Source organism: Astatotilapia calliptera, chromosome 2, assembly GCF_964374335.1.
Source record: "Astatotilapia calliptera chromosome 2, fAstCal68.1, whole genome shotgun sequence".
Taxonomy (NCBI): domain Eukaryota; kingdom Metazoa; phylum Chordata; class Actinopteri; order Cichliformes; family Cichlidae; genus Astatotilapia; species Astatotilapia calliptera.
The window spans coordinates 10,362,550-10,378,920 of record NC_137423.1 but is presented as its reverse complement, the minus strand read 5'-3'; the positions used below and the strand labels follow the sequence as shown (position 1 = coordinate 10,378,920).

At 50.7% G+C, this 16,371-nt stretch overlaps 1 protein-coding gene across 1 annotated transcript; it reads right to left on the bottom strand.

Moving 5' to 3' along the window:
* Window positions 1-10,419: 10,419 nt before the first annotated feature.
* LOC145420466 (uncharacterized) lies at window positions 10,420-14,047 on the bottom strand. The gene is made up of 2 exons (XM_080289738.1): window positions 12,154-14,047; window positions 10,420-12,025 (listed from the first exon to the last, which is right to left on the bottom strand). Exons 1-2 carry the CDS (start codon window positions 12,929-12,931, stop codon window positions 11,289-11,291), a joined length of 1,515 nt encoding a protein of 504 aa, XP_080145864.1. The 5' UTR covers window positions 12,932-14,047; the 3' UTR covers window positions 10,420-11,288.
* Window positions 14,048-16,371: the final 2,324 nt, after the last annotated feature.

Here is a 16,371-nt window from a genome sequence, read left to right as displayed (position 1 = left end):
GCCGTTCGATGTGATAGAGCGACCCACGGAACGATACGACTGGATGTTAATCGACCATTTGATAATGAGATTTAAGGTCAAGGCTAGCGACTACGTGGAAGGAGATCGGCTAGCGTCCATCGAAAACATGGCAAGAACACTGGCGGAACATTACAATCGAGACAGATGGACGTCAGAGTGTCTGATTCTGGTAAAGGACGGACGGGGAGCGCAAAAGCCGGCGGTTAGAGAAACCAGAGACCGCTACCCGCTTGCACCCCACCTGGATTTCTGTAGACGGAACGCGGACGCTATAGACTATCTCACCTTGAAACTGCTACGCGACACCAACGTGGCAAAAAAGGCAGTGTTTCTGGTCACCGGACGGGACTGGGGTTCTTCCCGTGACATCTTGTGTGAATCTAACAACGAAGACGTGGTGTTGCATCTGAAAAATGAAGTCGACGGCATCGGAACCGTAGCCAGACCGCCCGGAGTCCACGGGGCGTACGTGGCGTCGTTTGCGAATCGACCTCTGGAGGGACACCTCGTGTTTCTGGACGGCGCGTGCCGGAAGAGCTCGAGCACAGAGGCCGATACTCTGATGGTAGAACTGGCCAACGCTCTTCCGGGCACTGTTCTGGTATGCACGGCAGACTCAGACGTGATAGCCGTGCTCACGGCTTGCGGGCGCGAAGGGCTCACACTGCGGTTGGCCAACACGAGCTACGACAGCAATCGACCGATGCACAGCTCCGCGTTTGGCGACCTGCTCGCGGAGGCGCCCACGGTTGGCGGTTTACGGATAACTGACGCGGACTTCGAAGCCCGCAGGCCCAGATTCCGTGCGCTGTACGACATTGCGGAAGACGACGATCACCTCGGGGAAGAAGAGCTCGAGCTCCTGCACGGAGAGTGGGAAAGTCTCGTGGCGGACAAAGACCAAGACTCCACGTTGCCGCAACGATTAGCTAGGTATTTCTATCTGAGTGGAATACGAGGCTCCGTGTACGGCGAATTTCTCACCAGAGTGTTCAAGTTAAATGCAACGGATAAAGCCGAAGTTGCGCGCAAGATACTAGCACGCCTTGCCGTGGTGGGTCCGCGGGGGTTGAAATCGAAATCGGCATTCGTTGACACTTTTGAGTTGTTACCCGCATGTCACGACGCCGTGGCCTCTGAGGGCTCTGCTGTGAATAACAAACGATGTGGGGGAGAGCTCACTGCGGAGGACGACGCGTGTGTCGCGAGCTCAAAGCGACTACTCGAACGCATGAAAAAACTTAGCAAGCTGTACATGGAAGGCAAGGTGCCTCGCTTCAGTCACGGCAGGTACCTGCGACTGACCAAAATGGGCTCTCATCTGTACGTTCGCGTCAAGCAAGACGTCGCGAAGTACCGGCGGCTAAAACATAAACTCCTCGTCCTTCTTATCCTGTTCGGTACGGATTACACCCGCACGTTCCGAGGACTCGGACCCAAGGGGCTTCTAAAGGTTGGTGCGAACGATCGGTTCGCGAGCTGGTGTGACGATCTAAAGGCTGCGTGGGATAACGAAGATCGCGCCGCATCTTTGGAACAGTACCACGTTCTTTATAAGACATTGGCTTTCATGGCTAAGATCCCTGACAAAACGCAAGCCAGTTGGACTCCGACGCGATCGTCGCTGACGTTCAGAACCATGAAATATGTGTACGACCTGTGGAGCTTGACGCATCCAAAAGGAAGCGAAGCTTATGGTTTCCGTGTAGACGAGAACAGTGTTATGACTTTTGCCGAAACGGCGTAAGTTTTGGGGTGGCTGCGTTGTGCTACGTATGAAAGTTGTGTGTTTATGTACATGGGGGGGGGTGGTATGTATCTGTGTGCTAATAAAATTGGGAATAAACCGAGCCTATGACTTGTGTGTGTGTAATTTCTGTTTATTTCACAATCATCAATTCCAACGTACAACACTCGAAATGCTTTACAAAGGCAGCTAATAACAGCAAACATCACACACACTTTCAGGGTCACGTTTTCCGTACTCTTATTCAGCAGTCAGTCGATCCGCATGCAAACCGTGCTCGCCTCCCAGTCATCCAGGCCGTATATGTGCATGTTGTGTGAGAGCAGTATAAGGCTAATGCTGTGTTTAGTAACCGCTGGTATATCCGGATTATGGAGCAGCATGCGAATCATGTCCAGCATTGCATTTTCACACGCATCAATTATGTATTCTCTATCATGTTGATAAACTGTCTGCCACTTGTAGCACGTAAACTGAATATCCAGCAGCCGTGAATTGCCCCTGCGGAACACGACGTCAAAGTCTTCGTATTCTTCTGTCAGTATCACGCGTTCTGCGAACATGTGGTCCACGGCTGCCAGGATCTCGGTGACTTTGGGTAAGAAGCTGTAGTCGGCGAGGGCTTTCGATACTCGGTCGAGCCCGCTTCCAAGCGCTGACTGCGCGTCCTCCGTTAAGGTGTGAGTGGCTTTGGTTCGCTCTAGTGGAAAGCAACAGACAGGGCGACTTAGCATTTAACGTTTAAAAGTCAGCGTGTAACGTGTCATCTTACGAGTTATAGTACCTGGGGGACCTTTTGTCCCGTGCTTTTCCATGCTCTCGTACAACTCCTTGTTGTTAGTCTGCACTATACGAAGAAACTTAGCGGCCCGCTCTTCGTTCTCCAAACAGTGATCGATGATCGTACGGGTTTTCCTCACTAGGTTCGGGGTGGAGAGTAACTTGCACTCCAAGCGGTAGCCTTGGAACGCTTCCGAGGCGTCCTCAACTATGTCGGATAACGATTCGTAGCACTCGACTATGTCGTGCCTGTACGCTTCGAGTTTCTCTAGGCTCATGTTCGCGATCCAAGCTTAGCCTTAGAAAGCTTGTGATGACTACTCGTTCCCGGTCGGCTACTGTGTCTCAGCTGGCTACTTATCTCAATCGGCTACTCGTGCGACGGCTGTATAAGGCTGATGCCGTCTACTAGCCGCTGGTGTATCTGGATTATGGAGCAACTTGTGTGTAAATCCCAGTCGGTCGCTGTAGCCAGGTCGGCTGGGTAATGTAGCCACCAGGTCGGCTGGGTAATGTAGCCAGGTCAGCTGGGTAATGTAGCCTGGTCGGCCGGGTAATGTAGCCTGGTCGGCCGGATAATGTAGCCGGGTAGGCTGAATAATGTGGCTGAATAATGTGGCTGGGTAGGCTGCATAATGTATCCAGGTCGGCTGACTAAGTCGGCCGGTGCCGTAGGTCGGCCACCTTGTTATTTTGGAGTAGGAGTGGGGGGCTTTAGGTGTAACATATAGTGCTTTAGGTGTAACATATAGTGGTTATATGTATAATAAATAACATATCACACTGAGCAAAGTGATCGTGTTCGTTTATTATTTTTTCATTGTTTCAAATACACACAAAGAGCAAAGAGCATTGTGACATGGCAACAAACATACACAGTTTCACAGCGGTACAATGATCCACGTGTGTTGAATACATAACATGGCCTACAAACGAATGTCATTTCTTGTCAAAATATTTCAACAGTGTACCTTTGCTATTGCTCACACGGGTACGTTTCGCGGCGGGCTCGCCATGATCAGAATGTGTTGCGAGGGGTGGTCGGTCAGAGCAAGGTTGCAGTGTTTGGCTGACATCGATTGCTTTTGCCAGCGACTCTAAATATTTGATCATGACGCTACTTTGAGGACCAGGGCACGGTTTTTCTTTTCTGCGCACGGCTGACATAGTGGCCACGGTGTCACAGGGGCAATCGGCGTTTGTAGTTACACACCTCGACCCGGCTCACATAGCAACGATGTGTCCACAAAAGTCCACGCTGTCCTCTAGATCACCGTCGGACTCTACGGGTGCCACTGGGTCTTCCGCAGGGCGATGTGAATCCACAGCAGCGTGGTCGATGTACTCGTCTTCGATGTACTCGTATTCTGTAGGGGCGCTCGTTCTTCGGCGTTTAATCTCTGGAGACTTACACGCACTGGACCCGTCGTCCGTGCTTGAGCTCAGTCTTGGGCGTTTAATCTTTGGAGACTTGCACTTGCTCTCGGGATTACTGGCGTCCGAATCCGAATGAAAAGAAGGTGACTTTCTCCGACGCTTGCCTGGACCTTTCGCTCGATCGCCCTTGTGCTGCTTCTTCCTGCTGGTTGTTGTCTTACGGCTTAAGCGATCAATCGGCGTTTCCTTTACCTTTCTAGGTGGTGACTTTGTAGGAGACTTTGCGGGCGACTTGCTAGTGAACTTTGCACTTGTCGTCGGTCGATCGTCACCATCAGTGTCATCTTCATCGCCGTGGTGTTTGCGTCGTCGCTTTTCTATTCTCGCCGGGGCGGGTTCCTCCTCCTCCTCCTCGGAGTCAGAGGAAAATAACGCGCCTTTATGCACACCAGAGTGTTCGGGGATGTCGTGGTCCGACTCAGCGTCAGAGTCGTCAGCGCGACGGCGGCGGTCAATTCGACCGAAGGCTATCTGTTTCACAGGGCCGCAAGCGTCAGAGTCACTCTCTACGATGCTGTAATCGTCCTCGCTCCTGTCGTCAATGAAGTCGTCCTCCAAGTCGTATTGATCTAGACGCTTGTCATCATCGTATCTGCCCGACAATTCATCCTTGTCATACTCCTCCGTGGCCAGCAACTCTTCGCCTTGGGCCGCTGTGTAATCGTACTCCCCTTCTTCTTCGTCCTGGCCAGATTCCTCATCGGCGTCATCCTCGCAGCTCATTGCTTCCTGGCAAAGCAATTCTTCTCTGTCAGCGTTGGAGCGGGACGTTTTGTTGGCTCTGCTTTTCTTGTTGCACTGATCACGGTCCACCAGCGTGGTCTTTGTTGCGAGCGTACGCGCAAAAGCTCGTTTGCCTTTTCTTGCCTCGGATGAAATTGTGGCCTTTGTTGCGGGTGCACGCGTGAAAGCTCGTTTGATTTTGCTTATCCAGTTTTTGGTCGATATGGCGCCCAAGCGGTCGATCAGAGCCAAACTCAGTTTATCTTGTAAACCGTGGGCGTTCAGCTGTTCTACCACGATGGGATTGCTAGACACCCATTGTTCCAACACCAAACTGTATTTCTCGTGCAGCAGCGTTTTCTCCAAGCCGAGAACGCTGCACACAGCTTCTCGTCTTGTGTTATCTGCGTACAACCAAGCTGCGCTTTGTAATAGAGTCCCTATGTTTCTGACCCACGTGCCCAAAGGGGGGTTGTCAGGCACGATCATAGAAAAGCACCAGGGTTTTTGGGACGGTGATACCGGTCCGGTTGCGACGTCGACGTCGCGTCTCGACGCTTTTTCTGACCTAGGCGAGGCAGATCCGACTGAGACGTTCGACGCTTTGCGGTTGGAGTTACCGTCGTCCGGCGGCGTGTTGCTGTTGTCGTCGTTGTCGTCGTCGTCGATATCGTCGGCGGTCTTGGTGTTCTTCTTCAGCTTGTTAATTTTGTTGTGGTACACCCTCAGGTTGTGGAAGAGCACTTTCATGTTGCTATAATCTCTGCCTCTAGCAGTGTCTTTCGGAGCCGGTGTGTCTTTTATCAGCTGTTGCCACTTCTTAAAGGTGTCGTTTATGTTGTGGGTGCCCAAGTTCCTGAACAGGTCTCTCGTTGCATGCCTTTGCGCTTTGTTGATGACACCGCTGTTCGACGCTCTAATCCGCCTGTCGATGCTGGCCAGGGCGCGCCAGTCTTCCTTGAACTGTTGCTGCAGTAAAGCAATGTTGTTCCTATGAATCTGCGCGCGATACGCGCCGTCTTCGTTGTAGCACTCGTAGGCTCGAACGTACTGGTTGGCTTTTTGCGTATTACACAGTAACAGCTCTGCAACAGCAAACGCATTGGGCACCCTGTCGTCCATTAGCTTGATGCCCAGATCCACTATCTCGCACATTATCGGCTCTTCGATCGCGCAGGCCACGTGTTTTGGGGTGTAGTTACACCAGTTGCTGGCGGGAGGGCTCACCCGTTTTAGGAACGCGGTAAGCGCAGGATTGGTTATGTCCTGATGCAACTCGGGTCCGGCCAGGAAAGTCTCTCTGCCGCTGAGCTCGTTTAGCAGTGTGTAGCAACACTGCAGCAGCTCTCCGCTACCTTTTACGCAGGAGTGTTTCAAGGCCCTGCAAAAGCGTGCGGTGGTAGATATGTATAACGTTCGCTTGTCCTTCTGCTGGTCGCGCAACGAAACCACCGGTGTCATGTTACCTCGCTTACGGCCCACCACGCGTGCCGTGCGTCTGAAGTACACAGTTTTGGCCACGCCGGCGTGACACGTGAATCTCGACAGATCGCATATCACGTCCACGTCCGAGAAACAGTCCACGCTTCCCGGTCGTTTACTGACTTGCAGGTCAGCTGACTCAGTGTCCAGTACACAACACATGGGTTCCACATCAGCAATGGTGTCTCCGGTTTCCCCACACGTCTGCGTAGCAGACGTTCTGTCATTGTCCTCTCCGCTGCGTAACAACTGCATCGGTTGTATGTGCTTGAACGATGGAGTGAGAGCATCCGGATGAGTGGGGACTTCTAGAGACATGTCCCAGAACTCATATCTATCGCCCGTTATGTCCTTTAACAGGTTTAAGCTTTGGACACCCGGCACGATTAGGACCTGCTGCATGAAATAAGCAGCGCTCCCGCTCATCAAATTCACCGTGTACGTGCCCAACATCGATCTGGGCTTGTCACAGAACCGTAGCTCTAACTCCTTGTCCGTTTGGGACCACATTGTCACGACCGGTATGACAACGCGGTCCTCTGCGACGGACTTCAACGCTGTAGAGGGTATGTAAAAGAGGGTGTAGTTTTTCAAAGCCAACATTAGCTGTTTCATACCGGCCCTGTCTTCGGTTGACATACATTCTAAGCCATCGGCTCGCAAGTCCATAATATCCATCAAAGCAGTCAAAAGCGACTTGGAAGGGTTTTGTTTGAAACGGCCGATGTCTTCGATCACCATGTCTCTGACGATTTTCCGTGTCGTCTTGTGTTGAAACGCTTTGCTTTTCTCGGATAACATAGACTCTTTCACTGTCATGGCTTCGGCTACCTGGTCGAATAAACCAACGGTGTCGGTGCACGTGAACGCCCGACTGTCCTTTTGTTCATCTGAGTACCAGGCAGGCTTGTCGGTCACCACGAACTGCATATTCGTCCCGTGTGTGAGTGCTCTGATGTACAAGGGAAAGCAATGCCCCTGCTTTATGTTCTCGCTCCAACCGAGATGTTTCCAATTGCTGTGTGGGATAAGCTCTCTCCTTATCTTCAACTCTTGTGAAATGTCTCTGAGTCACGACAAAACACTCCACACGGTGACGTGAAATGCCTGTCCGACCCACAGCACCAACGTTCCCGACCTGCAGCTCCAACGTCCCCGACCTGCAGCTCCAACGTTCCCGACCTGCAGTTCCAACGTTCCCGACCTGTAGTTCGTTCCAACGTCCCCGACCTGCAGCTCCAACGTTCCCGACCTGCAGTTCCAACGTTCCCGACCTGTAGTTCCAACGTCCCCGACCTGCAGCTCCAACGTTCCCGACCTGCAGTTCCAACGTTCCCGACCTGTAGTTCCAACGTCCCCGACCTGCAGTTCCAACGTTCCCGACCTGTAGTTCCAACGTTCCCGACCTGCAGTTCCAACGTCCCCGACCTGTAGTTCCAACGTTCCCGACCTGTAGTTCCAACGTTCCCGACCTACAGCACTTCTTGTTTTGCTCACAGCAGCTTTGTTGCTGGGCGCAGAGTAAAAGTCACCAAGTTAGTGTGTCACTCCCAGACCGCAACCCGCTCAACTAGGCCTCGTGCTCCTTGTAGCGTTTGCAATTTCTCAGTGCTACACATTTAATTAACTACGGCCTTTGTGAATCATGGACGTCGACTGGATTTCCACATTACAAATGCGCGCAGCTCGCATGCGTCTTAAACTTGTGTATAGGGAAAGTGTGACCGGTGTGAAACACAGACTGGTCCACGTTGTCAACGTACACGTGGAGAACGCTGCAGATCTCAAGGCCACGGGCCGTGGTTCGAGAAAGAAAGAGGCCAAACGCACAGCAGCTAAAGCGCTCTATGCGTTACTACAGGACAGGATCGACCGGCAAACGGCGTCCAAGGCTACCGAACCTTTTCAAGAGCAAATCGACGACAACGCACGCAAGTGTAGCAACCCCTTCCATGAGTACACGGTACTCGATAATAAACGAAAACGGACTGACCTAGAAGCATCCGAGTGTGAAGAAAGTCAACCCGACCCCGACGACTGCACAGAGACACCTCGGTCAAAGGAACACTACCCTCAACAGTCTGATAATCACATTGGACAACTGCAGGTGTGTCAGGCTGCTTGTGTGTATTTACACACATAACGTTACAATTGCAAATATGCTGTACATATAACACATCGTATTGCCTCTTTCAACAGGAAATCTGCCAGCAGACCAATTGGCCATTGCCCAAATATAACTTTGTCTTCACTGAGGGTCCTCGTCGCTACGCATGTCAATGTCAACTTACTATACCCTTGGACGTCCACGCAAGTGATGCCGACTGTGCAGTAGATGCCACGTCTGATCGCGTTCGTACACGACTACACGGTGGGCAACACGGTGGGCAGGCGTGGGATTGCATGTCATATCCATAACATAAATGGCGGTAACAAGTGTAGTAATTCTCTGTGAAACTTTTGTGTTTCCTCACCACAGGCACGGGAGACTCTAAAGGAGCGGCTAAACAAGCGTCGGCTGGGAACACTCTCCTTTGGCTTTACAGACACAAGCTCATCTAGCAATCCAGCCGCATACACCATGCTGAACAACAGTACGACGTGTACTCATCGCCGGGATATGTGGTGTACATGGTCTATGATACTTGTAATGATGGTGTCCGTCCTACTTCTTGTGTATGGTGCGTACTGCATGTGTACGCTTTGCGTCGAAAGAAATAGACACAGGCGAATCGTCAGGTTTCATAGAACTCGTATATAATTTTTGTGTTAGACATGAAATAAAGACAAAAACATTTTCACATTACATTGTTGTCTTCTTCTTTTGCACATACTCATAATAAAAAAAAACTGCACAAAAGTACAAAGAAGGCTTGTTCCGCGACCCGGGGCTCCTCGGACCTCCTGTGTCACAAATGCTGCTTCTAACCAAAAAGTGTGGCGACAGACACACGGTCCAGCAGTGTCAGTCTTGGACCGTCTTGCGATGATGATGTTTCAGCAGTGATTCCTCTTGCTCGGTTACCACGGTCATAACCGATGGACTCTGTGGCCCAACGACGACCGAGTGCCCACCGTCACAGCACTCGTCGTCCATTGCACAGGTGGTGGGTTTGTACACGGCGTTGTATACTGCGGTGCCATCCCCCGGTTTGTAAATGTACGAAGGGGTTCGTCTTTCGTACAGTTTGTAGCTGATCAGTGCCAACCCCAAGACAATGAAGACCGGAGCCGCTATAACTGTGACCTTAAGCCAGTCCTCGTTCTCCGTCCACCACCAATATGGGCTATAATCGTTGTGACCGCTCATGGTTGGTCGTGTAATGTGTGGTGGTATTAGACAAAAATCACAGTCTTGCACAAGGAGCGTCAATGTGTATAAGAGCTTGTTTTTATTAAAAAGCATCATTAGTAATGAGATGTATGCACAGATACATAGGAGCGGTACAACATACAATCAGTGGTGCCTTTTCACAAGGCCAACACCGTTTCAGAAGAGATCCCCAGGTAGACCAGCAGATCCCTACGGTCCAAAAGGTTCAGGATTGCAAACATGACACACTTGTAATATTTTTTACAGTAGTTTAAAATCTTGGGGGCCAGTTCGTAGATGCTCTTTTCTTCCATCCAACCATATGGAATGTGCAGACAATCGCGACTATCCAAAATGTTCCAAGCAAGAAGCATTTTAACCCTACGGATTTCACTGCCGCTGAGTTCACACATCAACTGGCAAAGCATGCGCTGGGCGTGAACGTGGTCGACGTCCTCCAGAACCAGTTGGGTTGGACATGTCGCATTGTAATGCTTGTCGTTTGTCAGCGCGTCGGGATTCATAGCTCGGAACGAAGCTTCGATTGTTTCTCTCGTCACATCGCAGCATAAATGCCGACAAAGGAGTACGATCAGACACTCCGGGTGCCCGTCGGTCTTGTTGTATTTCTCCAAGACGCGTTTGATCTCTTGATGTTGTCGGGTTTCGTACACGAACTCAGTGTCTTCGCTGAGCGTTTTCACCAACCACCGAAAAGCGGACGGTTCTTTGTTCAGGTAATAAGATATGCGGAAATGCCATGATAGTTCCATGTCAGAACACGAGAAGGAGTTCTGACTGCTGTGAAGCTACACTGAATTCAGATGCAACATAAAGCCTGCTTTGAGCTGTCCGGGCTACAGCACGGAGCCCGCCGACCTGCAGCACGGAGCCCGCCGACCTGCAGCACGGAGCCCGCCGACCTGCAGCACAGAGCCTGCCGCCGACCTGTAGCACAGAGCCCGCCGACGACCTGCAGCACGGAGCTGTCGGGGCTACAGCAGTTGCTTGTTGTACAGACGACAGGAGACGTGATGTTTTGTTGAAGTTCAGAGTAACTGTTTATTGATATTATCGTCATTTTATTTGTCTTGCCATGGGCAAACTCACCCGTTTGTAGATTACGCTTTGATTACACAGCAAACCAGAATGTACTATATACATGTGTATATAAACAAAAGCGATTACAATAAGAGACACAATACCAGTAGCATGCGCGTTTTTGCACATAACGCTTTAGGCACCAAGCGAGACACATTCCCTTCAGTGTAGCATTTGTCTTCATCAATTATACCAGATACACATTGGTAAGAAAGACTTTATGGCGAGACACATTCCCTTCAGTGTAGCATTTGTCTTCATCAATTATACCAGATACACATTGGTAAGAAAGACTTTATGGCGAGACACATTCCCTTCAGTGTAGCATTTGTCTTCATCAATTATACCAGATACACATTGGTAAGAAAGACTTTATGGCGAGACACATTCCCTTCAGTGTAGCATTTGTCTTCATCAATTATACCAGATACACATTGGTAAGAAAGACTTTATGGCGAGACACATTCCCTTCAGTGTAGCATTTGTCTTCATCAATTATACCAGATACACATTGGTAAGAAAGACTTTATGGTTTACAACACATGTTGTGCATGTATATCAAAAACCATATAAAAACACGAATATATATATATATATATATATAAATAAATAAATATAAATATAAAAGTACAGTGAGAAAGACTTAGCTTCATGGTTTTACAACACTTATGTTACACGAAAGTGTCAAGTGTATACCCTGTGGTCGTTAGAAGTAAAGTAAAGCTTCGATTGTATTTCCACGTCGTGGTGACATCCAAACTCTTGTCTGATGTCAATTTTGACACCCCCGTCAAAATCATTTGGAGGTTGACTGAATAGTTGCTCTGGGTATCTGTGGTCGATGGTGTAATGCAAATCTGTCTGCGCCCTGCGTTGTGTAATCGCAGGCGAGAACACGGACAAGGCTAAACTTTTAGCTGCCAGCATAGAGATGAAATGCGCAAAGGTTGAGCTCTCGGAAGGCATACAGTCAAACACAACCTCAACGACATCAGCATCACCTTTACCGTAGTGTACGCGGATCCATCTGTGTAGATAATATAGCATAGAGTTGAACGCATTAGACGACGTCAACTGGCGTACTCTCTGGTCCCTTCTGTCTGTGATAGGCAGAACTTCTGCCAAACCAGTGTTGGTTTGTCCTGAGCACCACACGGCCAGTATAGTCTGGTCAACAAACACAAAACAGCACCAGTGGAAATGCAGACCGCCCATGTTCACATCGAACAGTTGTGGCGTGTACACATCGGGCGACAACATGAGTTGCGTGTTAGGCGTGTGGCAACCCATGGCGATGTGATCCCAAAAGCCCGGAATGTGCGGCATGCACACAAATCTGTAGGCCATCGCCTCCGGCATGGGCGAGTTCAGCCAGTACTTGAAAGCCATCTCGTCTCGGTTGTTGATTAATCTCTCGAAAGCTGGAAGACAAAAAAAAATGTTCAAGTGAGCGTAGTGTGCTCTTGTGAAACCATGCAGTGTGTGTGTGTGTGTGTGTGTGTGTGTGTGTGTGTGTGTGTGTGTGTGTGTGTGTGTGTGCAGAACCAACCATTTCTCAGTTCGTCCACAGTCGGAGCACTGCAATGCAGATGCATGATCGTACGCACACCTTCGTCCCCTTCGGTCCTGAAAGCAGCCGTTTGGTCTAGCTCTAGATTCCACTGCACGTGTGCCACGCTAGCTAGCTGGTTGACAGTGACATTGACAATAGCGCGCCTCGACTGCACTTTGTGTATGGCACACCCTTTGTGTTTCGTGTAGCACACAGAGCATATGACACACCCGCAGGCACACTGCAGGGGTCTGTTTAGCTTAATCGTGTAGTCGACACAGAGCACAGTGGCGTTAAATGCACATTGACACACTGTACATTTCACAGCGTTGGAAACTATCTCAAGTATAGACTTGAGTGTTTCGCGGTATTCTCCGTCTTCTAGTATAGACTTGAGTGCTTCGCGGTATTCTCCGTCTTCTGGGTTTACGTGCAGTGTCGGCGGCTGCGGCGGAGCTACAGCTGGCGTACTAACAGGCGACACGCGTTCGCAGGATAATGTATCTGCTGCGTGTGCTAGCATCGCGTGTTCTTCGGTATAGCTCAGATCGTCTTTGCGATCTGAAACACTAGAGTTGCTATAGTACCCATGGCCTGTGACGGCTTCTCCGTTATGTGATGATGTCGATGACAACACATAGTTGGGATTTGGTACGTTTTGCTCATTGTTGCTTCTGTTGCCATTGTCCGTCCACGCTCTCGCCGGGGCAAACCCAAGGTCGTCGTCACCATTGAATGCATTCACGTAATCTGCAGACTCTTGGGCTGTCTCCATGTCCGCGAACCTATTTTGTACACAAACACAGTGTACAAATTAGATGTGAGTGCTTTAGAAAGACGATTGGCGATGTACACACAGACTGTGGGACCCTCGCCATGTAGATGATATAGTACACTTACCTTGCCGCAGGAACCTCGGTTGTCTCCCTGCTTCTCTTGCTGCCAATTAATCTTGGGCTGGTGCTGTGTTGTTGTTGCATTGCACCCTGATATAAAACAACATTGTCTGCTGTCGCTGGGGCCGGTACAACATCTAGGTACCGAAGGATATCGTCGACGGTTTCGTCAGGCGACTCGTGAGGCAACTCGCTGTGGTTTTGGTATTTTGGCACCTCGTCTTGCGGCGGCTGTTCTGCGGGCTCGTCGCTTGTGTTCTTCTTTATAGTAGTGTTACACATGTCTCTCATACACTGTAGGCTCACCACGGCCACAGTAGAATCGGAGTCATCAAAGGGCAACAACTGTGAGCTTGCTTCGCTCGGGCATAGGGGCTCCTCTTCTCTAGGCTCGGTAATGGATGCCAGATGCCGGCACGCGTCGCTTGTTTCGATTGTTTCCTCTTCTCTAGGCTCGGTAATGGATGCCAGATGCCGGCACGCGTCGGTTGTTTCGATTGTTTCGATTGTTTCCTCTTCTCTAGGCTCGGTAATGGATGTCAGATGCCGGCACGCGTCGGTTGTTTCGATTGTTTCGATTGTTTCTAGGGGCTCCGCTTCCATAGGCTTGGCGGGGGAGCGCAGATTCGAACTGATTTCCTTTAGGGCTGCCTCAGCGGCCTTTTGGCTGGATTCTTCTACTTGTACTGAGGCGACCCACCGACATTTAATATCTTGCGCCTGGTTGTTGGATAAAACACGAAGGTCTGGCGTTGTTTGTTGTGTATCAAGCTTGGGTTTTTCACCATTGGGTACTTCCTGACCGTTCACGACACCAGGCTTGCGTTTCCATTGAGGAGTCGTTCTCGCTGCCTGCCCGCGAGCCCTATGCTTGTGGTGCGGCGTTTGCATCGCCGTTCGAGGGCCAGGAGGAGTGGAACGGCTGTGCGTTTCACCTGGTTTTGCTGGAGATGTGACCTTAGTTTGGGTCGTGATGGTTGGCCGTGTGCTCTGCTCTGAAGCGAGTGCGCTGTTGCTGCCGCTTTGAGGCTTGCGGTGGGTGTTGCGTTGATTAGACATTTGTTTGCGCGGCAAGACGCCGACATGCTCCCGCGTACGTGTCCCAGATGATCCTTTTCCAATACCATGAACCTGTCTTGATGTCGTTGCCACGGTTGGAGAAGACCCTTTGGTGGCTGCAACAGCGGCGGTAGTAAGACTGGCCTTTTTCGTGGAGGCTGCGCGCTGACTGTTTGATTTATGTTCTTCGGGTAATGCCACCTCGTCTTCCGAGTCCGATGAGTCCGATGAGTCCGATGACGACGAAGCAGACGGCGTCGCGCTCGATCCAGATGAACTCGAGCCGGACGACCCGGAGTGATGCGATTCTGCATCACTCGCACTGGAATCGGATGATGAGGCATCATCGGCATTGCCCTCCTGGAGTGCTCGGCCGTTCGTCAAAGAGTGTCTTTGGATCTCTGTGTTCTCTTCCTCCTGAGGCGCAGCTCCATAATTATACTCCGTGCTGCGTGTCAACCCGGCATTGTTGTCTTCGTCAGAGTCGCAGTCTTCTGAGTCGGGGGTGCGAGTGAGTTTAGCATTCCTCCACGGTCTTTTCACACTGTTGTTACTTTTCACTCGCGGTGGCGTTTGCTTCGGACTCGGTTGTCTCGTCGATTGAGACGGTTGGGTGGGCACAGTGTGTGAACTGCGAGGCTGCTCTTGGCCGATAGCGCGGCGTCTGATGTCTTGTGCATCGCGCCCAGTAGAACTGAGAGGCGCACGTTGTAAGGTGATGGGCTTTCCTTTAACCCGGAGAGGCTTTGGTTTGTCGTGATGTGGTTGAGCAGCCTTAGCGGGTAGGTATGAGGTGTCCTTCTGCCTATTGCTCCGATTCCTGTCTTGTCCCGCGAGCTTATTGTTTAAGCGACTTGGTGTGACATCCAGACGCTTCTGTTTATACCCAGTCCTAGAATTTGACATAGGTGTGGTATTGGTATCCCGGGACGTAAGGCGCTGACGGTGCTTTTCTTGTGGTTGTTGCCCTTGGTATCTAGACGAAACGGTTTGGTTGCTTTCCACGTTGTATCGTCTCTGTTTAGCTGGGGTGTAGTATTCCTGCCGTGAATGGGTGCGATTCACAGTTGTCGATTCTCTCAAACCTGAGCTCGTGGGACCGCATGGTCGGCTTTCATTGTTGTATATGCGATGTGTCTTATTATTCTCGTATTCTCGTCGCCGCTGCACGTTCCGAAAAACAGAGGATATTCCTGGTGGTCGTACGGGTCCACACCGTTCGCTGTCGTTTTCTTGACGCCATTGGTATGGTGCATAGTACTCTGCCATGTTCCCTAGTGAAAACGAGCTGAGATCCTCTTAAGCACGGTGTGCACACATAAACTAAGGATCTGTATTTCTCTTTGGATACACAACGCCTTCCGGAGAATACACAGGTCCAAATTATGTTGTTCCTGGAACATCAACACATAGCTTAGAGTAATCTGGTGGTCAAAATGCACGAGTGTTACACCCTACCCTGAGAACTATATTCCATAACACTATGTAAAACACACAAGAGACGACTACTTGTGAAAGTTGTATTATGTTCACAGTACACCAATTGCAAAGTGCCCGACCTGTAGTTCCAAAGCTCCCGACCTGTAGTTCCAAAGCTCCCGACCTGTAGTTCCAAAGCTCCCGACCTGCAGTTCCATCGTTCCCGACCTACAGTTCCAACCTTCCCGACCTACAGTTCCAACCTTCCCGACCTGTAGTTCCAAAGCTCCCGACCTGTAGTTCCATCGTTCCCGACCTGCAGTTCCATCGTTCCCGACCTGTAGTTCCAAAGCTCCCGACCTGTAGTTCCATCGTTCCCGACCTACAGTTCCAACCTTCCCGACCTGTAGTTCCAAAGCTCCCGACCTGTAGTTCCATCGTTCCCGACCTGTAGTTCCAAAGCTCCCGACCTGTAGTTCCATCGTTCCCGACCTGCAGTTCCATCGTTCCCGACCTACAGTTCCAACCTTCCCGACCTGTAGTTCCAAAGCTCCCGACCTGTAGTTCCAAAGCTCCCGACCTGTAGTTCCATCGTTCCCGACCTGCAGTTCCATCGTTCCCGACCTACAGTTCCAACCTTCCCGACCTGTAGTTCCAAAGCTCCCGACCTGTAGTTCCATCGTTCCCGACCTGTAGTTCCAAAGCTCCCGACCTGTAGTTCCATCGTTCCCGACCTGCAGTTCCATCGTTCCCGACCTACAGTTCCAACCTTCCCGACCTACAGTTCCAACCTTCCCGACCTGTAGTTCCAAAGCTCCCGACCTGTAGTTCCATCGTTCCC

Coding starts and splice junctions, on each gene's coding strand:
- LOC145420466 (XM_080289738.1), bottom strand. CDS start 12,931: ATGGAGACAGCCCAAGAGTCTGCAGATTACGTGAATGCATTCAATGGT. Junction 12,026..12,153: donor TGTGGACGAACTGAGAAATG/GTTGGTTCTGCA, acceptor TTTGTCTTCCAG/CTTTCGAGAGATTAATCAAC.